Source organism: Schistocerca piceifrons, chromosome 7 (assembly GCF_021461385.2).
Source record: "Schistocerca piceifrons isolate TAMUIC-IGC-003096 chromosome 7, iqSchPice1.1, whole genome shotgun sequence".
NCBI lineage: Eukaryota > Metazoa > Arthropoda > Insecta > Orthoptera > Acrididae > Schistocerca > Schistocerca piceifrons.
The window spans coordinates 217,785,792-217,811,823 of NC_060144.1; the positions used below are offsets into that span (position 1 = coordinate 217,785,792).

At 40.0% G+C, this 26,032-nt stretch overlaps 1 protein-coding gene across 1 annotated transcript in view; it reads left to right on the forward strand.

The window, feature by feature from the left end:
* LOC124709134 (sodium channel protein para) overlaps positions 1–26,032 on the forward strand; it is an 878,324-nt gene that overhangs the window by 846,276 nt on the left and 6,016 nt on the right. Inside the window, exon 33 of the mRNA XM_047240797.1 lies at positions 16,213–16,416. Coding sequence (XP_047096753.1) covers positions 16,213–16,416 — 204 coding nt within the window. The remainder of the gene's footprint in view (positions 1–16,212; positions 16,417–26,032) is intronic.

A 26,032-nucleotide genomic window follows, 5' to 3' on the forward strand; every position in this document is an offset into this window, starting at 1 on the left:
ACTGCACACCCAGAAACTTTTCCAAACTCATCACTAGTTGTGTAATAACCAAGCAATACACAAAACTGATCCAAGACACACAAACATGGCTTTATTCATAACCTCTAAACATTAAGCCTCTCAGCAGTCCATAAGACACAGAACACTGGTGTGCATGATACAAACTAGAAATACAACAAGTGATTCAGTCAGAACTGCTCTGCACATATATAGGAGTGGGCCACCAGTAGACCGTGTGGTGGAGACCATGATGTGTGCACACTTCCCACCAGCAGCCTATAGTGGCTGGCCCGTGCTGATACATTTGGCAGGTGATTTGAGGGCTCATGTGTAGTAATGTACACTCAGTGCACTCACACTCCCACTTACTAGTAGTGGGACACAGTATAATCCAATACCTGAAAACCCTCAGGGCGTTGAAGGACATCTTCAGCGAATTTGCCCATCAAATGTCACAGTCTTCTTCTGCAAACAATGCAAGATCACAAAAAAGTATCTTCACCACAGATGAAATTGCAAAAATTGTCTGGGAAGTCTTGCTTTATCCACTGTACAGCCCTGACCTTGCACCATAACACTTCCATCTGTTCAGTGCTCTCAAGAAGCTCATTGGGAACATCACTTTGAAAATACACAGATTTGAAAAAATTCTGTGCACCAGTGACTGAGGAAGCAAGACCATGATTTTTACCACACAGGTACAGGTGCTCTTAAAATGGTTTTATAAAATGTAAAATATAATAAAAAGTTTAGATCATGTAAAATATTTCATTTTTTAAAAAAAATAGTCATCCTCAGACCGTTACATACTCTGTAAATGGAGTAGTATGAAAGCTATTGATGGACACATGAAGATAAACACAACAGTAAAATTTTGTGTAACTCCAATATAAGTAAAAATAAAGGAACTGCTTTAGCTGGCTGCATGACAAGCAGCTGCTGTAGTATAAACTGCTAGAGCTCTGCCCACCATCTACAGTGATAGACAATAGCCAACAAATACGAATAAAATAAAAGTGCTCTACCACTTGTCCGCGAAAGGCAAAGGTCCTGAGTTCAAGTCTCGGTCCGGCACACAGTTTTAATCTGCCAGGAAGTTTCATATGTTAATTCTAGTTACCAATTCCAGTAGTAGTTACTTTCAGTTCATAGAGCAATTACAAGTGCAGAAATCGATTACATTTCAGTGCACACACTTGCTGTAAAAATGATCTCAATAAGGAACCATGCAGTGGTTGGAATAGGTAACTAGATGTGACCTCTTACATAGTTTAATTGTAGTACCTGATTCCAATATTTATAACTTTAGAGAGCAATTACAAATGTAGAAATCCTTATACATTTCAGTGTACACACCTGCCAGAGAAATGATCAAAATAATGAACCATGGAATCACCAACTAGAACCGACTTATATAGGAGACCAGTTTTAATTACTGATTCCAACAATTCAGTGGTTCATAGTTTTGGACATACTTGCACTATGTGTGTGAATTTGGTTTTTACAGGATTTCTAGAGTTCTTATTGATCTCTGAAATAATGCAAAAAGTAACAAATAGTGTAGCTACTGATTCCAAGTTTCTCCTTTTTCATAGTAGTAAGAGAGTAATACCAAATACAGTAATCCTATAACACTATAGTGCACACACCTTTTGCATAAATGGTCTAAATAGTGAACTGTGGATTGGTTGGAAACAGTAAATAGAATTAACCCATTTAGGTCAATTCTAGTTACCGAATCCAATATTTTTTACTTTTTCGCAGTAGATTAGAGAGCAGCTACAAATGCAGAAATCCTACGGTATTACATTTCAGTGTGCACATCTGCTGGAAAAATGATCTAAATAATTAACCATGAAATGGTTGGAATAAGTAACTAGAATTGACCTATATATCTTAATTTTGCTTACTAATTGCAATATCGGTTACTTGTTTTGAGTTTTGGTTACTTGTATACTGGCTTATCTTTTAGGATTTCTGTGTTGGTTTCTCCACATTTCATGATACTGTTCTTTTTATGTTTTATGTATGTTATTATTTATTTCATTTTCCTGTTGTTATGTAACATTTGAGTTTCTCTCCACCCAAAACCCCCACTTTCCTGTGGTAATCCTATTAGATTCAATAATAGTTATTATTAATTATCACTATTTTATAATATCACAACTTCACCATTCCCTATACTGAAATGTATTTAAAGATTCCCTACTTTTCTTGCTTGCAGGAATTATGGTACTAATTTATTTTAGATATGTATATTTCTCTTTTGCTTCATTCTTATTTATTTTCATTACCTTCAATTCTTTTGTATATAAGTCATGGTTAAATAATTAATCATGTGAACTATGATTGTAATTTTGTCGTATGCTACATATGATAATGTTCTGAGTCAACAATTGTAAGCTACATTTCTGTACCTTTGACAGGAAATCAGAATGTATCAATCTTCTTACGGTTAACTGTGGTTACTAGTGGTGTACTTTTAAGCCCTCTTTGATCAAAAAATGATGATTACTGTATCTTTGTCCAGAAATCAGAACATATCCATCTTTGTAGTGTTATCATGGTTGTGGTGGCTTACTATGATTATTGGTGGCATACTTTTAAGCCATCTTTGATCTGCAGATGTTGCGTGCAAGTTCCCATAGAGGGCACCTTGTTTTTAATTTTAATGTCAGTGATTCTTACTTGACTGCTTTTGGTACTTCCTTTGTATTTTTAGCGACTTTGGTACCGGTACTGTTCCTATGGTATCTAATGTACTTATTACTTGTTTGTTCCAAGTGGATAATTGTGTCACACATTCTGTGTCTGACTAGAAATTGGAACATATCAGTCTTCATACTGTTACTGTGGTTACTGGTGGTGTCCTTGGTAAACAATCTTTGCACAACATCGGTTGTGCACAAATCCCCAAAGAGGGCACTTTGGATCTAATCTGAATGTTAATTGTTTTTTTCTTCATTATGCTACTTTTATTTGTTCTTTTATTATATTTTATGCAAGCCATTTTTATAATTACATGACTGTGGTCGTGATCCAAATATTTCATACTACAATTGATTTTTACTGATTTTACTTGTGTTTGACGCCCGTTGGCTATCACTGGAGATGGTGGCTGAGGCTCTCGCTATTAATAAAACAGTAACTGCGTGTCATGCAGCCAGTTCCTGCAGTCAGCAAGGGTACCTTCGTCTCCCCTCCTCTTTTATTTTATTTGTTATGACTGAAGTTGTATAGTTTTTTACTGTTGTGTTTATCTTCATGTGTTTATCAGTAGCTTTCATGTTACTCCATTTACAGAGTAAGTAATGGTCTGAGAATGGTCAGATTTTGGTTGAAACCAGCCACTGTTTTTTTAAAATTACTCATTTTACATGTTCTAGACTGTTGTTATTATTGGTTTAATACATACTCTTATTTCAAGGTGGAAAAAAAAAAAAACTATGGACAAACGTGGTGATTACATTGAAAAGTGACAAATTAAGTGTGAATTTTGTTACTGTTATTCTGCGTATATAACATTTATTTTTCTTCTAAAATAATTTTTTTTAAAAAAGGCATCACTTTTTGCCTGGCCCTCATATGTTTCTTATTGTAGCTGTAAATATTTCAGCAGCTTTAGTGTTATTGTCACTTAGTAATTCTTTATTACTGCGCAAATTCTGTATTGCTTGAAAAACTGTAAATGTATAATAGTTGTTTGTGTATAATATTAGAAGACTATGACATCTGATGAACAATATACAATTGTGCCATTTCAGAGACATTCACATTACTTTTATGTTGTGAAAATAGTTCATTACACTGATATTATGAACAGGTAATTTAATTTGATGCCTAATACTCAAGAAGCTTGTACAAACAAGGAAAAAATTCTCAAAACTGTAAGTAATTGGACATTATTTCCCTACAAAGATGGTGCTCATGCATATCCTTTCAAACTTTCAGTGTCAAGTTAAAATTGTGCTGTTGTCTGCAGACGAGATGTGACAGATGTTCATATTATTTCAATATTGTGAAAATAATTTATGAGTGATAAACAAAGACATGGCCATGGAAGTCAAGTGTATCTTGGGATCATCATCAAGTACTGACAAATACACTGACATTAAAAGTACTCTGATCACTTGTCTAAGACTGGAGGTAAATGATTGGAAAAGTTACTCTGCACAGAGGAGTTAGTTGATTGCACCCTTTCCCAATTTCATGTGGATCCTGGCTAGCAGTGCTGTTAAGGAAGACATTCATCAAAACATCTGGCTGTCATGCCTACTGCCTGATGCAACAGAAGATACTCATTGTATGCCCTGGTGCTCTTGACACTATAGCCCAAATGGTGAACCTTACCGCTGAGCTGTATCTGCCCGTATATGCTGCACCCATATTCCCATTTCCCAGAATCAGACAATTCCCAGGCCATCTTACAGGCACAAATCACTGAGCTTAGCGCAAAGGTGCCGCTCTTCAAAGGCAAAAATTCCAGTCGGCTGTTGCAGCACAACTCACCAAGCAAACACTGTCATTCACCTTCAGCTGAAAAGGTATGCTTATGTCACAGAAGCTCAACAGTGCCATTTCCTGTGTGAGATGGGAAATATGTCCAGAAGTTGTGTTAATGGCAACTAGCTTTCCAGATGGCAGTGGTCAACTGTTTGTCACTGAAGATTGTATAAAATTGCACTTTCTAGTGGAGACAGTTGCTGACATACCAGTGTATGCATCTTCTCATCTACCTTACCACAGTAGCGGTAACTGTAGCCTCGATGGTGTCGATGGTTCCACAATGAAAATATAAGATCTTGTGACACTCCGAACTTACACCTTCATAATGAGTTTTTGTGGCAATTATAGTAGCAGGTGTAGTATACCCCATCCTTGGAGCAGATTTTTTATCATTTAAGGGGTGCTACTGTTTGTTCAACACCTTTACTTTCTTGATAAAACCAATAACTTAACTAGGCACAGGCTATACCTTATACCATGAAGACATGACTGCTGTATGCATGATCCCTGGTAAGTCTCTGTATCGAGAACTCTGAGACAGTCCTCAGAGGTCACTTGGCAGTTTCCCTTTCTAATTCCGTTGCATCACTCAACAGTTCACTATATTCTAACAATGCCAGGACCACCAATTCACACTTGACCTCATCAATTATTAACAAATAAATTGAAGGTAGTGATGCAAGTATTTTCTTTTATGGTCATCCGAGGAATCTTTCATCCATCACCAACAGCTAAGTGTTATCTTTCCATGTTATTCCAAAGAAGACCAACCGATGGCATCCATGCAGTAATAACTGACAACTTAATGCTGGAATTATTTCTGATAGGTACCTTGTCCTGCACATTGAAGATTTCTATTCTGATATACATGGCAAACATGTCTTCTGAATAATAGACTTGGTAAGCACTTTCTACAAAATACCCATTGCTCCAGAAGACATAACTAAGACCACTGTCTATACTCCATTTGGCCTGTTCGGATACACTAGGATGCCTTTTGGATTATGCAATGCTGTGCAAACCTTCCAGCATATTATGGTTGAAGTCGAGCTCGATCTCAGCTTCTGCTAAGACTATTTTGATGATGTTTTGGTGATGTCCAGCTCCAAACCAGAACATCCGTATCACTGAGGAACATTCACTTGCGTCAGTTCACATGGTTTAGCCATCAACCCTTTGAAGTGTGCTTGAAGCACCAGAAGCCCAATTTCTTGGTTATACCATTAATGCCCAAGGAATTCAGCAGTTGCAGCAGAAACTGGAAGCTATAAATAACTTCCCACTGCCTTTGACAGTCCATGAGTTGCAAAGATTTCTCAGCCCTGGTAATCTTTATCACCAATTTGTGTGCAACCATGCACTCCTGGCTGTTCCACCGAATGACTTCTTACAGTGTTCACCAAAACCCTCCAATGATCCCACCGATTAGTAGCAACTATTGTTATTGCCATATTCAGGACCACTACATTTTGTTAGAGCCTTACATCACCAGTAGTGCTAGCAGCATGCTTTGGAAATAGCTTCCAAACTTGTTTGCCATTTGTATGTATTATCACTGTGGAACCACGTATATGTCTTTCAACATTCAGTCTGATAAGTGCATACTGTTTAGTATCTCCATTCATTATTATTATTATTATTGATGGAAATGTGAAAATGTCACATCCATTACCAATAGGGAAACAGCATAATTCTAAAATAAACATTTCACAATTAGCAGTGTCGAGATGAACCATGCAGAACAAAAGCGTTAAGGAAGGTGATGTGTATTAAGTGGAACTGCCCATTGCAACTAATGACATGTCTATACTGTTATGTGCTGTTCACCAGACAGGGACTACTTACTAGCGGACATGCCGTGGCAGACTCCATGTACATTAGTACACATATCATATTTTCTTCTTGTGTTATTCTAAAACATTGTGCCAGACATGTGGCATACACAAACAATGAATATGTGGATATGCTTCTGGTCCTTTGTGAATTTGATAACCAGGCTGGCATTGCCACTCATTAATATGCTGCCAGATATCCTGGTCGCCGTCATCTAAATAAAAATATGTTTCATCATCTGGAGCTTCACCTTCAGGAGACAGATTCTCCCCTTCCACCAACGCACGACAGAGGTCATCCATGGACTTGCCTTACTCCAGCTATCTCATTGCCTCTAATATTGGTGGATGATTCATGGATAGTTGAACAGGTTGTCAGTTTTCACCACAAAAGTTGTTTTTATTCTCACTTACAAGGTTTTAATCTACCTCTGGAGCATCAGTAGGATCCCGTCCCTACCCCCTTGACCAGGCGACTCTTTCATCCCTCTTTTATCCTGTTTTAAACAATTTTGGATTTGGTTTGCCTTCTTTATCCCATGCCCAGTTTCCTGTTCTAGGTGTCACACAGTGTTGAATAGTGGGCACTTTTGATTGTACTGGATCAGGGATGGGAGAGCTGTAGGTGGGACATTCCCTGTCGTTCCAGGGATGGCCACCTGCTAACTTCTCTATCTCTTTTGTCTTGCCTTTATTATTGCAGTACAAAAGATTTCCATTGAGGCATTTGCTTTTGTAAAGAATACGCTTGAAGGCCAACAGTTTACACTGGTCACCAATCACAAGCTGCTATTGTACACTTTTTGTCAGAGGCCTGATGAAGCATAATCACTTCACCTGTGGCACTTAGATTATAAAGCAGCATTTGCCACTTGTATCATCCATGTTAATGTGTCACTGAATACACTGGCAGACACCCTTTTTTGTGCAGATGCAAATGTGGGTAAAGTCAACTAAGAAGCATACACCTTGGCCCAGCAATATGACAGTGAGCTGCAAAATTTCCTTTTACACCTGTTTCCTTTTGCACCCATCTGATTTACAATTTTGTCACATCAAACAAGGCTGTACTGTGATGTTTCTTCATCAAATGCACACCAGTTTGTTACGATGAACATTCATCAATAGGCAGTCTCGTCGCTGTATGATTTGTCCCATCCTGGAGTCCAGAGTATGACTAAGATGGTTAAGTGAGTTTTTGTGTGGCCACATATGGACAGAGACTGTAAAGCTGTGTGACCTATCAACATAGTAGATAAACTGCCATGTCAGTGTACCTTTGACACTTTTGTTCCACCCTATCAGTGATCTGAACATGTTCACATATGCATTGGTGGGCTCTTGCCACCATCTGGAGAACATTACTATTGACTACTTCACCCATTGACTTGAAGTTTCTCCAACAGTCAGTTCCACTGCTGAAATTGTAGCCACCAACTTTTTTCATGAATGGATTGCTAATTTTACAGTGCTTCTCCATATTACTGCCAACCAAGGTAGGCAATTTGAGACATGTCTATTCGTTCACTCACTGCTTTGTTAGGAAAGAAATGCGTGTGAACTGCAGCTTATCATCTAGCACCAAATGGCTTAGTTGAGTATTTGCACCCCCAATTAAATGTGTCTCTAAGTTGCCACAAATTACAGTGTTGGACAGAAACTCTGGCAATTGTCGTACTGGTTTTCCGTGATACCATCAAGGAAGATCTTAACGCCAAAGCAGCAGAACTGGTCTGTCGTCACCTAGTTCAATTACCCAGTGAAATCCTCAGCAAAATGCCTAATGACATTATTGATGCACCAGACTTTATGTTCACACATTCACCAACTATGGCCAGTCACACCAGTAGAGCAGCATACTCGCTGTCCTTTCAGTTTTGCTAACCTTTGGACATGTAACCAGGCTTTTGGTAGACATGACATGGTGCAAACCTCTGCAGCCGCAATATGATTGAAATGAGAATACATTTAAAATCAATGTTAATGATACCTCAACTATGATTTCCACTGATCACTTTAAACCCACTGTAGCATTTGCATATTAAAGAAAAGTACAAGACATGACATGACAATAAAAAGTTGTTATTCTTTCTTATGTATGTTAATTTATGTATGATAAAACTATGAGAGATATTTGTTTAAACATGGAAAATCTAGGATGGAATAATGACAATATTATGAAAAGAGTAAATTGCTATTCACCATATAGAGGAGATGTTTAGTTCCACACATGCATAACAAAAGACTGCTATACATTTGAGCTTTCAGTCTTCTTCTAAGTAGAAAATATGCAAACATTCACACAAGCACAACTCACATAGACATGACCACTCTGGCCACTGAGGCTGGACTGCAAGCAACTGCACCTGATGGGAGAAGCAATCCAAGGTTGATAAGAGTATAGATTGGCACAGGGAGGTGGAGGGATAGCAGGGTAGAGATGGAGGAATGTTCGGTGCTTTTGTGGGGTTGTGGGAGCATGCAGGGTGGGGACACAGTAGGACTGCACAGTCATGAGATAGGGACGAGGGGGGGGGGCGTAGAGAAGGGGAAAAAGACTAGTGGGTGCACTGGTGGAGTAGAAGGCTATGTGTGCTTGAAGGGAGCAGTGAAGGGACTAGCAAAGTTTGAGGCTAGGGAGATCACAGGAACATAGATATTTAAAAGAAGACCTTTTGTGTGAAACTTCTAGTGTATAATAGTTCTTTGTTGTGCCTATCTGTGATTCAACATCTCCTCTCTATGGTGAGCAATAATCTATCCTTTTCATAATTCTATAGATCTTTCTTTAGTAGTAATTAGTAACTGCAAATGTTAATTAGACTCAAGCAGCTAAGAGTCAATAGTTATGTCAAAGAACCCTGCTCACTGGTTCTCTTTTTTAATTAGAAATTAGCTATGTATCCTTGGAGACGTGTAATTGTTAATAGAATACCTTCGTTGAAGTCCACACCTGTGGTAATATATGTGGAGAGCCACAAAATTTATAACACCATTTCTTAAACAAATTAAAAGCAAATATATTTATGAGTACATTCTTAGGGTGGTTATATAAGGACACATAATGGATATGGCTTTTTACCTTACATTTCTCTGTCTTTTCATACTGCATTCATCAAAATAACATCAGTGGCTGTGATCTTGGTCTATCAGTATAGTTGTAAAAATCCGGTAAATTCTCTGTCTGTTATTAATGTAAAGCATTGTCGCTTTCCATCTTGTTCACTTACATACCAATCCAAGAAGATGAAGAAGAAGACAGAGAGAAAGTGAATATCAGATAAAATAACTGAGGAGCGCAATTCATCTCTTACCTTTGAACATGAGTCTCTGGACTCTGAATAATGTTTTAATTAATTTATGTTTTTACACTGCACTATTATCTGCACCTCTTATGCTGGTACCTGCAAACTGGAGAAGTCACAATGGATGCCAGACAAAATGTCTGATATATCTGCAAGGTCCAGTCACAGTAATGTGACCACCACCTATGTTCGACATCAACATGAAATAACCACTCACAGACAGCAGGTGGCAGTATTAGCAGTGGAACATACGTAAAGCATGTTGGAGTGGAGGGAATGTGGAAAACAGTTCAGTTGTTGTTGTAATACAGAAACAGAGTGATTTCTCTGATCTGCAAAAGGGCATGACCACTGACTTTTGGACCAAGGGTGGAAGCATTTCTAAAATGGCAAAGCTTGCAAACAGTTTGTGTGATGCCTTGGATAAAGTATACCAAGCATGATAAAATGTTGCTATCTAAAACTGACACTGAGACAGCTGTGGTACACCACCATCCATAAATGATAGGGGTGTATGATGGCTGCAGATATGTGTACAGGTGAATAGATTTGGAACTGTTGAGCAATTGACCACCCAAATGAGCCAATAGTGTCTTGTGCAAGGCGCTACTATTAGAGCGTACTCAGCAATCATTCAGTGAACATTCTTGCATATTGACCCCTGCAGCAGATGCCTGGATCATGCACCCATGCTGAATGCTTTTCATTGGTGACAAAGGCCGAAATTTGCAAGCCAGTATAACAACTAGATAGCCACTGAGTGGCTAGCAGTGGCATTCTCATATGAATCACATTTTATGCTCCATCAGACAGATGGCTGCTTGCATGTATAGTTTGAAATGCCTTGAAGGAATGCACAGCAGATCTCCACAAGTGTGCATCTATCCTTGGGGCCATGTCCCCGCCTACATACAGTTTCAGACAATGGAAACTCCAGATTGGAATATCAACAGTATAAGGAAAAGGATAGATTTGTTGAGTTGCAGACAGACACAATAAAGAGACTGTAACACATTCAGCTTTTGACCAAAGCCACCAACAAAAAAAGGAAACACACACACACATTAACTCACACAAGCAAGCACACCTCACTCTCATGTGACCACCATCTCAGGCAGCTTGGAACTGAATGAAACTGTCACTTGGAACTAAAGCAGCAGTCTAAAGGTGGCGAGGAAAGGGAAGTGATAACAGTGTATGTGTTTGGGGGAGAGAAGAGCGCAGTCTGGCAGAGTGTGCAGGGACTAGATGGAGACATGACAAGACTGCACCAAGCATATGAGACTGTGGGGGAAGGACTTAAGGGGGAAGGGGGGAACAGAGGAGGAGGAGGAGGGAGAACAGGGATGGACAAAGATGGCCTCTGGTGGAGGGTGCACACAATGAGGATGAGGGGACATGAATAGGGAGAAGATGATTGGACAGAGGCAGCGGAAACTGTTGGGTGGGAGGTGTGGGGACAATAGGTTGCCATAGGTCGAGGCTGGGATAATTTTGGGAGTGGAGAATGTGTTGTAAGGATAACTATGCCTTTTACTGTGTGTGTTTTAAGTTCTGGATCCTCGCTTCCAGCACCAGCATTTCTGAATTGCACAGAGTGGAGTTATCCTTGTCCCTGCCAAAATTATTGTGGCCTCAACCTACAGCAACCTGCTGTCCTTCACACTCTCTACCCAACAGTTCCTGCCCCCTCTATCCTATTACATTCTCCCTATTCATGTCCCCTCACCCTCATTGTGTGCCACCCTCTGTCAACACACCTGCCCATATTTCACCTCCCCTGCTCCTCTCTTTTGCTGCTTTCTGTTTGCCCCACTCCCCGACTTCCTACTTCACAGCTCCTAAAACTGCACCTGGTGGCAGTCTTTTCATGCCTCCATCTAGTCCCTGCATGCTCGGCCAGATTACACTCTCCCTCAACCCATACTCTGCTACCCCTTCCCCTTCACTGTCCCCTCCGGATTGCTGCTTTCGTTCCATGTGACAACTGCATTCTTGCCCGAGATGCTGGACACGCCTGAGGTGTGCATGCTTGTGTGAATGAATGTTTGTCTGTTTCCTTTTCTGAAGAAGGCTTCAGCTGAAAGCTAAATGTGTAAGTGTCTCTTCATTTTGTCTGTCTGCAGCTCAACCCTATATCCATGTTTCTTTTCTGTGGCACAATGGCATCTACCAGCAGTAAAATGCAGCATGTCACAATGCTTGCAGTGTATATGCATGGTTTGAAGAGCACCAGGATGAGTTTAATGTACTTTTCTGGCCAAGAAACTTCTCAGATTTCAACCCAGTTGAGACTCTGTGGGACTATCTCAGTGGTGTCGTACATGACATGGAACCTCAATAGAGAAACCTAGCACAGCTGCCCATGGCACTGGAGTCAGAATGGCTCCACTCCTAGTAGGTACCTTCCAGAACATCACTGATTCTCTTCTTGCATGCCTCACAGTGATCCATGCTGCAAAAGATTTGTTATTCAGGTTTTTGACAGGTGGTCACATTAATATGACTGGATAGTTTATGACAAGACTTAGCAGAATCACCTACCCCTCCACTGATTGTCACATGATCTGAACACCTTGCCCGTTTCAGCAGAAAGTACCATTAGACCTTTGTAAAGAGAGAGAGAGAGAGAGAGAGAGAGAGAGAGAGAGAAATAAACGTCTCATATCATTATGAGCTAAATCAAATATCACTGAATCCTGTTTGATTTTTGTTCATTAACTTTCAGACACTCTATGGTTAACTCGTGTTGTTTGTGTTCTTATGTGTATATTATAAATGTTGTTAACAAAGTATTTGTCCTGTAATGCAGCAAGTTTATGATGCTAATATTATAAACATAATAGAGGGAAACATTCCACGTGGGAAAAATATATCTAAAAATAAAGATGATGTGACTTACCAAAAGAAAGCGCTGGCAGGTCGATAGACACACAAACAAACACAAACATACACACAAAATTCAAGCTTTCGCAACCAACGGTTGCTTCATCAGGAAAGAGGGAAGGAGAGGGAAAGACGAAAGGATGTGGGTTTTAAGGGAGAGGGTAAGGAGTCATAATGACTCCTTACCCTCTCCCTTAAAACCCACATCCTTTCGTCTTTCCCTCTCCTTCCCTCTTTCCTGATGAAGCAACCGTTGGTTGCAAAAGCTTGAATTTTGCGTGTATGTTTGTGTTTGTTTGTGTGTCTATCAACCTGCCAGCGCTTTTATTTGGTAATATTATAAACATACAGAAAAGTCACAAATTCACAGTTTTTTGAGCAATAAAGAATTTGTACATCAATAAAGAATTATTGACTGAACGTAACATAGAAAGTGCTAAAATATTTTAAGGTAGAATAAAAGAAACCTCAACAAGTGAGAATAGGATTCACACTCTGAGGGTTCCAAACAAACTTAATTGTGTATGTAGATAGTAGTAACAATTTAACGTGGCTCAACTGGCTAGTCCCCATTATTTATGGAATGCTACTTCAGTGACTTGTGCATCTGTAACCAACCCCTGTTATCCAGCCTGGGAAAGGGGACCTACATTTTAATATGGGATCTGAACAATGCGTTGTTTCTGGAAACTCCTCAAGTCATTAAGAGGTGAAAGCTAGGTTAAAATGAAGAATGAAAAAATCATGTTCTGACCAAGATTTGATCATGTGACCTCTCAGTTTTCAGGCACATGCCTTACTGCTAGACCACCAGGCCCAATATGTTATAGATATGGTTAATATAAAGGTTTTGATGAATGAGTTTGTGAGTATTGAAATATGTGACATATATGGCCATATATTTTTAGTCCGTTGACTTAGAAGCTTAAATTTTTTGCACCGTCAAGGAACCTTAGATCTTGGGAAATGACATAAATTTGATCTTGATACTTCTACCTATTTCTGAGGAAAAGGGGTCTTAACAGTCAGACAGAAAGACAGACATTGAGACAGATGGAGAGCATAGTGATCCTACAAGTGTTCCATTTTTACTGACTGAGGTACAGAACCCTAGGAAGATGATAATTGCACCTTGCATAAGACAACATTTTCATAGTAATTTTGTAGCTGTAATGTTTTAAATCTTTCAAAATGCACTTGGCATACACTATACACATTGAGTTTCTCTAAAACTAGTCCTTCAACCAGTGCATTCATGTTTTCTCATTGAGGTGCACATATTCACATACCATACACCTGATTAAGTTCTCTTCATGTAAAACCGTATACCTTGCAATCTCTATTTCACCTGACAGGCAGTCAGGTGCATTACAACACTTCCTGTAAGCACTAATCAAATGATTTGTACAGAATTTGAAGGGATATTCATTAGCAGCATCATGGTGAGAAAATAATGTTTATGGCACTTATCGTTTTCAGTATTTTATCTCTAAGTGTGCCTGATGTTTGCATTATTAGATATAAAATTAAGTGATCTGTGGTTAATTGTTGCCATTACACATTCAATTTGTTGCTTACTAAGTGAAACTCCAGTAGTTTTTGCTTCTGTATCAGCATTTTGTCTTTGGTTTCCAGTAAGGTTCATGACAATGTTAAGCAGAACTTTTTTAATATATAAGTGATTGCTGATCATAAAATAGCTGTGTTCGCTAATGACCATGATGTTAGCTAATATTTATTGTTTATATGCCTAACATGTTCAAGAATTGTTGCTTCTGCTGGTCTGTACAAGCATATGGAACTAATGTCAAATGATGTAAGGTTTCTGTTTTTGATGACCCGTTGATTCTGTCTTTTATCTGTTGGTTTTCTAGTTTTATATTGTTTATTTCTTTATTAGTGTAATGAAAATTTAACTTTGAACTTAATTGCAATAAGCTCAGTGTATTTGATCCAGTAACATTCATTTGTTTTCATTACCTCTGTACAGGAATCTTTTTCCAGTTCTACATTTTACAGCACAGATAACCTTTGAATTACATGAAAAAATGTTTTCTTTCAAGCCATTATATTAAATTAGGGGACAGACAAAATTTACTTGTGGTAAAATGTGGGTAATGTGTTGGGTGGTGAACTATTTTGTAGCACAGCTGGAGAACATTGCCATCATGGTGGTCAATGTATGACTACACAGATTTTCTTATTGCAAAAGCACATTTTTTTATAATAATGTGGTTGCTTCCTGCCAACAAAACTGTTTTCACTTTGTCTTTTCTGACCCACTTTTTTGTTCCAGATATGTGTCTTAAGCCTAATGATAGAGCTGTTTTATGTTTATAGTAACGTGAAGATGCAAGAAGCTCTTCAGATTGTAATACTGTGTCTCAAAACTTGATTTTTAAATGTACTTTCTTTACCCCCGTTGATCTGGAGTCAACAAGAATGACAACAAATACACATTCAGCTACTTTGATTGAAAAATTTCATTTAGGGTTTCTATGTGGACATTTGGTTGACATCTCTACCATCAAATATTCTCTCTAATCTTGATATTACAATCATCTGTTGAAATACCCTGAATTTTACTGACACATTTTTAAGGAAAAAACCTCAGAGATGCTGAACTTGAGAAACCTGCAATGCTTTTATGACCACATCTAAATTCATGTCCATTAGTAACCTGTCTTCATTGCTGGTGCAGAGTCCACATTAACCTCACTCAGATCTGTTTGTATGTTTACTACAATCCACTGTTTCAAATAAGAAGATTTTATTCCAACATGTTTATACAAAACACAAGACAGTGACCACTGAAGATAGTTGCCATCCAATAAATATGTACTGCATCTGTTCCAAAGTTGAAAGAAAACCATTACCAGAAACACATCAAACCACCTGTCCCATGCCACAACAAAATACCACCCTTTCAACAAAGAATATGGTTAAGTGGTTCCAATTTTGGGTTTGTGGTGGAAGGCGGGAGAAGCGCATGTGTGGAAGGGCCTTAATAGTACTTTCAACATATAATGCCAAGAATTGCTTTTCACTGCAGATACACCATGCACTAGTGATCAGGCTATGTGGGAGAGAGATTTTAGTAAGGAAGGGGTGGCTGCTATCAGAATGCTGGTACTATTGATGATTAGTGAGTGTGATATGTACAGAGGATTTTATGAAGATGTTATGAATGTGGGGGTTAACAACCAGGAAGATCCCCGACCCTCCCTCCCAATCCCCACCTCCCTTCTCCAATCATCCACTCCACTAGACACAACCCCTAACCCCAATGTAACTGCAGTGATAGCACGGTTTAGTCAGCCAAGGCATTTTAGCAATGCAGGCATATGTGTATTCTGTTGATTCTGAAAAAGGAGTTGTCTGAAAGATCAGCAACTTTCTCAGTCTTGATTTATGTGCAATATACAATGAGTTTTTACAATTTCTTCTTCCATTATTTATATCGACCATTGTCTTTCCACTACTGTGTGTGTGTGTGTGTAATTTTAATAAAGTAGATATCATGATGAAAAGATATTTTTTATTTCATTTTTTAGATTTTTTTGTTATTGTTGCTTAATTTTGGTAAGATTTTTACAAACTTTATATAATGTTACATGATTATTTATACTCAGTGAATAATTGCTTTTATCTGTAACAATTATCATACTGTACTCTGTGTTCAGATGTCAACATCTGCTGGATGGGATGGTGTACTAGATGGAATTATTAATGAGGAAAACTGCAACAAGCCCAACAGTGAAATTGGCTATCCTGGAAATTGTGGTTCGGCTACTGTAGGCATTGCTTTTCTCCTGTCATACCTTGTAATTAGTTTCCTCATCGTCATCAACATGTACATAGCAGTCATCTTAGAAAATTACTCACAGGTATGAACTTACAAAACCTGTCTTCTTTTTTTTAAGTTACAGAAGAGTCATGATTATGCAGGTAGACAAAGATGAGATATTACAGTTAAAGTAATTAGAGAACTATATAAGTTTAAGACATTTAGTTATTTCTGTAACTTAGTGATGTGGAATTGTAAGTAATTTATTGTTTTATGATTTTATGCACACGCAACATTGATACCCATCTGAGTAAAATGTGTTTTTTGGATTGTCAGGGCAAATGATAATATATGATCCGTACATTGATGAGTAAAATTGTTGGGTTTCCATGGCCACATCATGGTGTTTTATTTGCTGATGCTCATCACGGGAACTTCAGCCTATGGTCATTTAGTATTTTTTCTGATGTCTCACCAGAATGAGTTACATTTGTTACATTACATTTATCATTTTCCATGGATCCCTTGGGGAGGAGTCTCCGGGATGTGGAAAGAGTCCGATACATGGATATTGTACAATTCTAATGCAGACAGAGTTATGAGCTATAATCCTTGTGAAGATATTCATTGATGGAGTGGCTTGAATTCTCAGAAAAACCACAACATGACAGTCGACTAAAGATCCTAAGATATATAAAAAACAAAGATGCTGTAACTTACCAAACGAGAAAGCGATGGTATGTTGATTGTTGTTGTTGTTGTGGTCTTCAGTCCTGAGACTGGTTTGATGCAGCTCTCCATGCTACTCTATCCTGTGCAATCTTCTTCATCTCCCAGTACCTACTGCAGCCTACATCCTTCTGAATCTGCTTAGTGTATTCATCTCGTGGTCTACCTCTACGATTTTTACCCTCCACACTGCCCTCCAATGCTAAATTTGTGATCCCTTGATGCCTCAAAACATGTCCTACCAACTGATCCCTTCTTCTAGTCAAGTTGTGCCACAAACTTCTCTTCTCCCCAATCCTATTCAATACCTCCTCATTAGTTACGTGATCTACCCACCTTATCTTCAGCATTCTTCTGTAGCACCACATTTCGAAAGCTTCTATTCTCTTCTTGTCCAAACTAGTTATCATCCATGTTTCACTTCCATACATGGCTACACTCCATACAAATACTTTCAGAAACGACTTCCTGACACTTAAATCTATACCCGATGTTAACAAATTTCTCTTCTTCAGAAACGACTTCCTTGCCATTGCCAGTCTACATTTTATATCCTCTCTACTTCGACCATCATCAGTTATTTTACTCCCTAAATAGCAAAAGTCCTTTACTACTTTAAGTGTCTCATTTCCTAATCTAATTCCCTCAGCATCACCCGATTTAATTTGACTACATTCCATTATCCTCGTTTTGCTTTTGTTGATGTTCATCTTATAGCCTCCTTTCAAGACACTGTCCATTCCGTTCAACTGCTCTTCCAAGTCCTTTGCTGTCTCTGACAGAATTACAATGTCATCGGCGAACCTCAAAGTTTTTACTTCTTGTCCATGAATTTTAATACCTACTCCAAATTTTTCTTTTGTTTCCTTTACTGCCTGCTCAATACACAGATTGAATAACATCGGGGAGAGGCTACAACCCTGTCTCACTCCTTTCCCAACCACTGCTTCCCTTTCATGCCCCTCGACTCTTATAACTGCCATCTGGTTTCTGTACAAATTGTAAATAGCCTTTCACTCCCTGTATTTTACCCCTGCCACCTTCAGAATTTGAAAGAGAGTATTCCAATTAACATTGTCAAAAGCTTTCTCTAAGTCTACAAATGCTAGAAACGTAGGTTTGCCTTTTCTTAATCTTTCTTCTAAGATAAGTCGTAAGGTTAGTATTGCCTCACGTGTTCCAACATTTCTACGGAATCCAAACTGATCTTCCCCAAGGTCCACTTCTACCAGTTTTTCCATTCGTCTGTAAAGAATTCGCGTTAGTATTTTACAGCTGCGACTTATTAAACTGATAGTTCAGTAATTTTCACATCTGTCAACACCTGCTTTCTTTGGGATTGGAATTATTATATTCTTCTTGAAGTCTGAGGGAATTTCGCCTGTCTCATACATCTTGCTCACCATATGGTAGAGTTTTGTCATGACTGGCTCTCCCAAGGCCATCAGTAGTTCTAATGGAATGTTGTCTACTCCACGGGCCTCGTTTCGACTCAGGTCTTTCTGTGCTCTGTCAAACTCTTCACGCAGTATCTTATCTCCCATTTCGTCTTCGTCTACATCCTCTTCCATTTCCATAATATTGTCCTCAAGTACATCGCCCTTGTATAAACCCTCTATATACTCCTTCCACCTTTCTGCCTTCCCTTCTTTGCTTAGAACTGGGTTGCCATCTGAGCTCTTGATATTCATACAAGTGGTTCTCTTCTCTCCAAAGGTCTCTTTAATTTTCCTGTAGGCAGTATCTATCTTACCCCTAGTGAGACAAGCCTCTATATCCTTACATTTGTCCTCTAGCCATCCCTGCTTAGCCATTTTGCACTTCCTGTCGATCTCATTTTTGAGACGTTTGTATTCCTTTTTGCCTGCTTCATTCACTGCATTATTATATTTTCTCCTTTCATCAATTAAATTCAATATTTCTTCTGTTACCCAAGGATTTCTATTAGCCCTCGCCTTTTTACCTACGTGATCATCTGCTGCCTTCACTACTTCATCCTTCAGAGCTACCCATTCTTCTTCTACTGTATTTCTTTCCCCCATTCCTGTCAATTGTTCCCTTATGCTCTCCCTGAAACTCTCTACAACCTCTGGTTCTTTCAGCTTATCCAGATCCCATCTCCTTAAATTCCCACCTTTTTGCAGTTGATAGACACAATAAAAAACACACACACACACACACACAAATTTCAAGCTTTCGCAACCCAAGGTTGCTTTGTCAGGAAAGAGGGAAGGAGAGGGAAAGGTGAAAAGATGTGGGTTTTAAGGGAGAGGGTAAGGAGTCATTCCAATCCTGGGAGCGGAAAGACTTACCTCAGGGGGAAAAAAGGACAGGTATACACTCACACGCACACACACACATATCCATCCGCACATATACAGACACAGGCAGACATATGTAAATGCAAAGAGGTTGGGCAGAGATGTCAGTCCAGGCGGAAGTACAGAGGCAAAGATGTTGTTGAATGACAGGTGAGGTACGAGGGGCGGCAACTTGAAATTGAGTTGAGGCCTGGTGGGTAACGGGAAGAGAGAATTTATTGAATGGCAAGTTCCCATCTCTGCAGTTCTGATAGGTTGGTGTCAGTGGGAAGTATCCAGATAACCCGGACAGTGTAACACTGTGCCAAGATGTGCTGTGCTGTGGCTGATTCTTGGGGGTGGTGGGAGAGTTGGGTGTGTGAGGGGAAATTGCATGGGAGATCTATTTATAGACTAGGTCTTTTGGGGATAGTGCCTGTCTGTGAAGGCCATGGTGAGACCCTAAGCATACTGAGAAAGGGAGTTTTTGTCACGGCAGGTACGCTGTCCCTGGTTGGTCAGACTGTATGGGAGTGGTTTTTTGGTTTGAAAGGAGTGACAGCTGTCAGAATGCAGGTACTGTTGGTGGTTAGTGGGTTTAATGTGGGCAGAGGTGCAGACAGAGCCATCAAAGAGGAGGAGGTCAGTATCGAGAAAGGTGGCACTGTACATTGAGGAGGACCAGGTGAAGTGGATGTGATAGGTGTTGAGGTAGTGAAGGAATAAAAATAGGGTATCTTGGTGGCCTTGAGTCCAGATCATGAAGATCTCATCAATGAAACTGAACCAGACTAGGGGTTGGGCATTTTGGGACACTAGGAACGTCTCCTCTAGACAGCCCCCAAGCAGTTTGGCATAGTAGGGTGCCACTTGGGTGCCCATTGTTGTGCCACTGATTTGTTTGTGTATATCCTCCCTTCAAAGGAGAAGTAGTTGTGAGTTAGGAGAAAGCTAGTAAGGTATACAAGGAATGAGGTAGTGTGTTTGGAGTCTGAAGGTTGTTGGAAAGGATAGTATTCAGTAGTAGAAAGATCATGTGCATGATGAATGTTGGTGTTTAGGGAAATGGTATTGAAAGTGATGAGTAGGGATCCAGGAGCTGAAAGCGCGGTATTGGTGGACAGTCAGTGAAGGAAGTGGCTAGCATGTTGATGTTGGTGGCTATATTATAGGCAGTTGGTTGGAGATGTTGATCAATGAAGTGTCGAAGATGTTGGATTTGTGGATTTTGGGGAGTATGTAGAAGGTGGGGGTGTGGGGTGTCATAGGGGTGAGCAGGGAAATGAGTTCAGGGGAAAGGTTCTGGGAAGGGTCTAAGGCTTAAGCAGGGATTGGAGGTTACGTTAGACTTCTGGGATGGAATCACTCTGGTAGAGTTGATAGGTGGAGGCATTAAATAACTGGCAGAGGCTTTCTGCTAGGTAGTCACTATGGTTCGTAGCAACAGTGATGGAACCTTTGTCTGCGGGTAGGATGGTTAGGTCAGGATTTGTTTTGAGGTTGTGCATGGCTTTCCTTTCTTCTGCTGTAAGGTTGCTGTTCTGAGGAATGTATGTGAGGAAGGATGGTGAGGCCAAGTTGGAGGTAAGGAGTTCCTGGAAGGTTAGGAGGGATTAGGATTACAGTTGGATGGTGGTATGAACTGAGAGAGGCAGAGTTCAGTGTTGGGGTTAGGTTGACTTTGGTTGGAGGGATTGATGGCAAAGAAGTGTTTCCATTGCAGAGATTGGGAGGAAGAGAGTAGGTCTTTGACAAGTCTAGTGTGGTTAAATTTGGGTGTAGGGCAAAGGTGAGGCCTTTGGATATGACTGAAATTTTTGTGGGGTTGAGAGTTTCGGTGGAAAGATGAACAACAGTGTTATGGGAATTTTTCAGCTCTGGATTTGATGGAATGTTGGTAGGGAGTTTTTGGAGATGTGGCGAGCTTAAAAGATTAGCTAGGCAGGGTTTGGGTGCTGTGAGGGTTTGAGGATGAGGTACACTCTGGGTAGGATAGTGGTGCCTTGAGGCATTAGGATGTCAACAGTTTGGTTAATTTATGAAGGTGGTATCTGGATTGCTCCAGATACTGGAGAGCAAGGGGTTTAGTTTCAGAGATGTATGTAGCAGGGATTGCACAGTAGGAGTATCTTGTGGAGGGAGCAGACGCATTCCTTGCTGCCTGTACCATGGAGATGATTTTGGAGTACGAGGTTTGTGAGGGCTAGGGACTGGCAGAATATGAAAATGTGAAGGTCATTGTGAAAGGAGGAGTATTCTCAGGCGCTTGGAGTGGCAAGATCAATCTTCGTGCAGGATGTAGGGCACAAAAGGCACTGGAGTATGTGGCTTGTGGTTTGTTCTTGTCCACAATCACAGGGTGTATCTTCTGTTATGAAGCCCCACCTCTTCAGGTTGTCTCTGGATCGTCCAGCTCTCGTTGTGTCCAGGTGGTAGTTCTTCAGCTTCTGGCATCTGCAGTTGAGGCATCGACTTCTTCCATAACTCCACCCTTGCCTTCTCTGGTGAAATGGTGAGCTTCTCGGATGTTCTCAGGAAGGTCTGTCACGATCTCAGCCTTTGCTGTGGTGGATTATGTCCGTGCAGTGGATGGGCACTGTCCTGTTCCACTTTCAGTCTCTCCTTGTTGGCAGCCACTGTTCTACGTACCCATGGTGGCGCTATTCCACCCAGGCAGTAGAGCTTATCAGTTGGGGTAGGTCTTAAGCAACCTGTGATCAACCTGCAGGTTTCGCTGAGAGCAGTGTCTACTTGTCTGGCATGAGATGACCTGTACCAGACTGGAGAAGCATATTCAGCAGTAGAAAAGCACAGTGCCATTGCAGAACAGCAAATAGTTTTTGGATGTGATCCCCACTGTGTCCCCGCTAGTTTGCGAATTAAGTTGTTTCGAGCAGAGATTTTCATTTTGGTGTTCTTGCAGTGAGTTTTAAATGTCAGAGTTCTGTCGAGAGTGACTCCCAAGTATTTAGGTGCGTGATGATGCTGGAGTTGGATGCCTGACCATGCAATATGTAGTTCACGATTAGCTTCCCTGTTCCTTAAATGAAAGGCACACACTTGTGTCTTCGAAGAGTTTGGTCTGAGTTGGTTCTGATTGTAGTAGCTTGACAGTGTTCTAAGTGCTGTTGTCAGGTTTCTTTCCACTCTTTCAAAGCATGAGCTCTGCGTAGCAAGGGCTAGGTCATGTGCATATAAGAATCTCCTTGTGCCTGGGGTCAATGGCTGGTCGTTGGTATAAATGTTGAAGAGAAGTGGAGCCAAGATGCTCCCAAGAGATAGACCATTTTTCTGTGCTCTCCAGCGACTGCGTTGCCCTTGAAATTCAACAAAAAACCTGTGGTTTTGGAGGAGGGTGCTGAGTAGTCTAACAAGGTGGGCGTTCTTGACCATATCGTATAATTTTGCGTGGAGTAACCGATGATGGAAAGTATCATACGCTGCTGTGAGATCCACGAAGACCACGCCCATTACTTGATGGGTTTCAAAGCCATCCTCTATAAACTGAGTGAGATTCAAAAGCTGTCCTGTGCAGCTTCTGTTTGGTCAAAATCCTGCTTGTTCGGGTATGAGAAGAGGGTCTATTACTGGTAGGACTCTATTCAGAATCATACATTTGAACAGTTTATAAAGGTGACTCAAAAGGCTAACTGGGCTGAAATTCTTGGGATGATTTGCTTCCTTTCCAGGTTTCAGAAGAGCTATCACCCTGCTCTTTCGCCAGATCTTTGGTAGTTGGCAGTGGTTCATGCAGTTGTTGAAAAGCTGTAGGATCCATTTTCTTGTTTCTGGGCTGAAATTCTTGATTTGCTCCATACGGATGTCATCTAGACCAGATGCTTTACCAGTTTTACTCCCCTTAATAGCCTTGTTTAATTCAGATATCTCGAATGGGAGAGTCAGATCCCTTGTTTGTGGGATCCAGAGAAAGAAATTTTTATGATTAGTTCCTTGTGGGAGATTCCATGGTTTATGCAGCATTTAAGAAACAGGATGGAGACTTGGTTTTTTTCACTACCCATTTTCCTTACTCCGTGCCACACCTCCCTGCCTCACAACTTCTGGACACTGCACCTGTTCGAAATCTAGTACCTGGCCCACCAGACAGTGCTTTTCTCTCCCCTCACATGTACCCTGCTATCCTGTCCCCCTCCAGACTGCTTCTTCCATTCTACTTGACAATTGCATTCTAGTCCGAGCTGCCAGAGAAATAAGTGTAGGGTACATTAGTAAGGCAGATATGAAAACACTTTCACAAGACGGACTAGCTGGATAGCTGCATCAAGTCAGTATTCAGACTGAAGATGACACAAACAATACAATCTCTACTGGTTGTGAAACATTCCTTTGGTCCATTCTTTGGAACTTCCATAGCATTGCACAAAATGTATTAGTGGACTTGGGTTAATTGTTTACATTGACACATATTTAAAATCTCTTTAAATAAGGGTTGACCCACAAGACAGGGTTTAACATCTCACAAATCTTAATCAACAATTAAAAGCTCTGCAGCCATCTAAACATTTCCAGGGAATGTTCTGAGATCTGACTACTCGACAGTAATATGTTCATCACTAACACTTCTAGACATCACCTCCAACTGGCTACAATTAACCCTCTTTGATAATCAACATGACAGCAAAACTGCACTACAGTTCAATGTCAGTAAGGCAAGGATTACACAAAAATATCACTGTCAGCTTTGCATGTAAATACATGAAAATTACTGGCATGAATTAACCCTAGCAAGTACAACACTTTTATCCAACACTACCTCCATCCACTTATGGCTCCATTACAACACCTTTATCCGACACCATCTAGTTAATGGCTCCATGCTCTGCTCTGATGTCTATTTTTATGAAACAAGTCCATGCTCACTAATTTGCAACACTTGCCAAGGAAAACAGGAAAGTGCCTAAGCAGAATTCCTTGCCTCTTCCCTGGAACAAATTTCACATGCTCTCAGTCTTCTCCATTTCACTTCTTAACTTGGTTGATCACAAAGGATCACCTTCAGAAACACACAACAAAATTTGTGACCACTGCCCCAGAGGGCACTCAACTTTGACACTCTACGAGGGCTGCTGGCCAACTCTTTCAATTTCACAAGCTCCAAGCCACTCCATGAATTTATTTAAAATTTAGCTCTTCCAGCCAATCAGAATCCAACTTACAGCACATCTGTAAGTTGCTGCTCCCTGTCCCCACTACTACAAGCTCTCCGCAAAGGGATGGGGAAAGCATTTCACCATGTACCAGATTCTAATGCTACTGCAACTATTCATTTCTGAGTGTTAGGGAAAAACTACCTCATCAGCTCCAAGTTGAAGAAAGCCTCCTTCCCCCAGAAGCTGACACTATCACAGACAAAGGGACTGATGACCCTGTAGTTTGGCCCCTTTACTGTCCAAACCAACCAACCAACCCAACCACAGACAGTAGCCACAGAAAAGCACACATACATGCCTGATAATGAGATGTTACACAAACCCCCATTTCTTTGTGACAAGTATAAATCTTCATAGCCAGGAAACTGAACATCTTGGGCCAGAAAAGTTCAAGCAACATTTAAGACCAGTGGCTAGCTGAAGCAACATAGAAGAACAGTGGCTAGCTGGCTTGTGTTCACAGAGGTCACATAGACACTACGTTAGAACTAATGTTCAAAAGCAAAACCTTGACATGCAACTTTTAATTACATAAGTCATCAATTGAAATATGATATTCTCATTAAATAATTTAAGAAAATACACAAATTTAAAAATGAATAGCCCCATGAGAAGAACAATTTACAGTAACAGTTGTATATACCATAGTCACTTGAACACAACAAATCATACTTTAACTGTGTGTTTTGGGCAGACATTTAATGGGGTGTGCCATTCAATCTGAATATTTTTGTAGTACATAAGTATAAATATACAAACCACCAAATACAACATGTTTGAAAGCATTTAAATTGAGATGGCAGCTGCTTGATTTCCTTCTGTCAACCAGTCTTAGCACAAAATCAGAACATAGGATACATGATCTACTCAGCCAATCAAAACATCACTCTTTCGCCACTGAAAAACACAAATTAACATACAGACAGTATAGTAACAAGCCTATCCTTTGACATACCTGGAATGGTGAGGAAAATAAAGATGCCAGTTTCCCTGAAAGCCACAGAATGGTAGTCACCAGTCATGCCTGTACCACTCTACGAAGTTACTATTGCATCACAGTTTCTTTACTAGGCTGGTAAATTTTAACAGTATCAGTGAAAAAGTACTGGGACCTTTACTAAAATGATGTGGAATTTTTGCAAGTAGAAAGCTTCTTGTGAAGAAAACATTAAGAAGAGTCTGTGTAACTGAGTCGAAAATAATACTGCATGTGGGAATCAGTTACATCAGACTGTAATTAGGGACTTCCAAACTTGATCCTTTTTTGTGTGTGCTGTGTTTTAGTGTGCCGTGGAAGGTGCCCTCTTTAATGTTACAATTGATTAGATATATAACTGGTTTATCTATCACAGCTAAGCATTTTATCAATTATTATTGTGGATTACCCTATCATTTTAATATTTGTTTTTTAGCTGTCTGACTATTTTGTACATATCTTACCATATTGCTTCTCAATATCCACTTCTGTCCTATTGCAGTGTATTGTCTTGCTGTGTTGATCTATTCTGGTGCCATT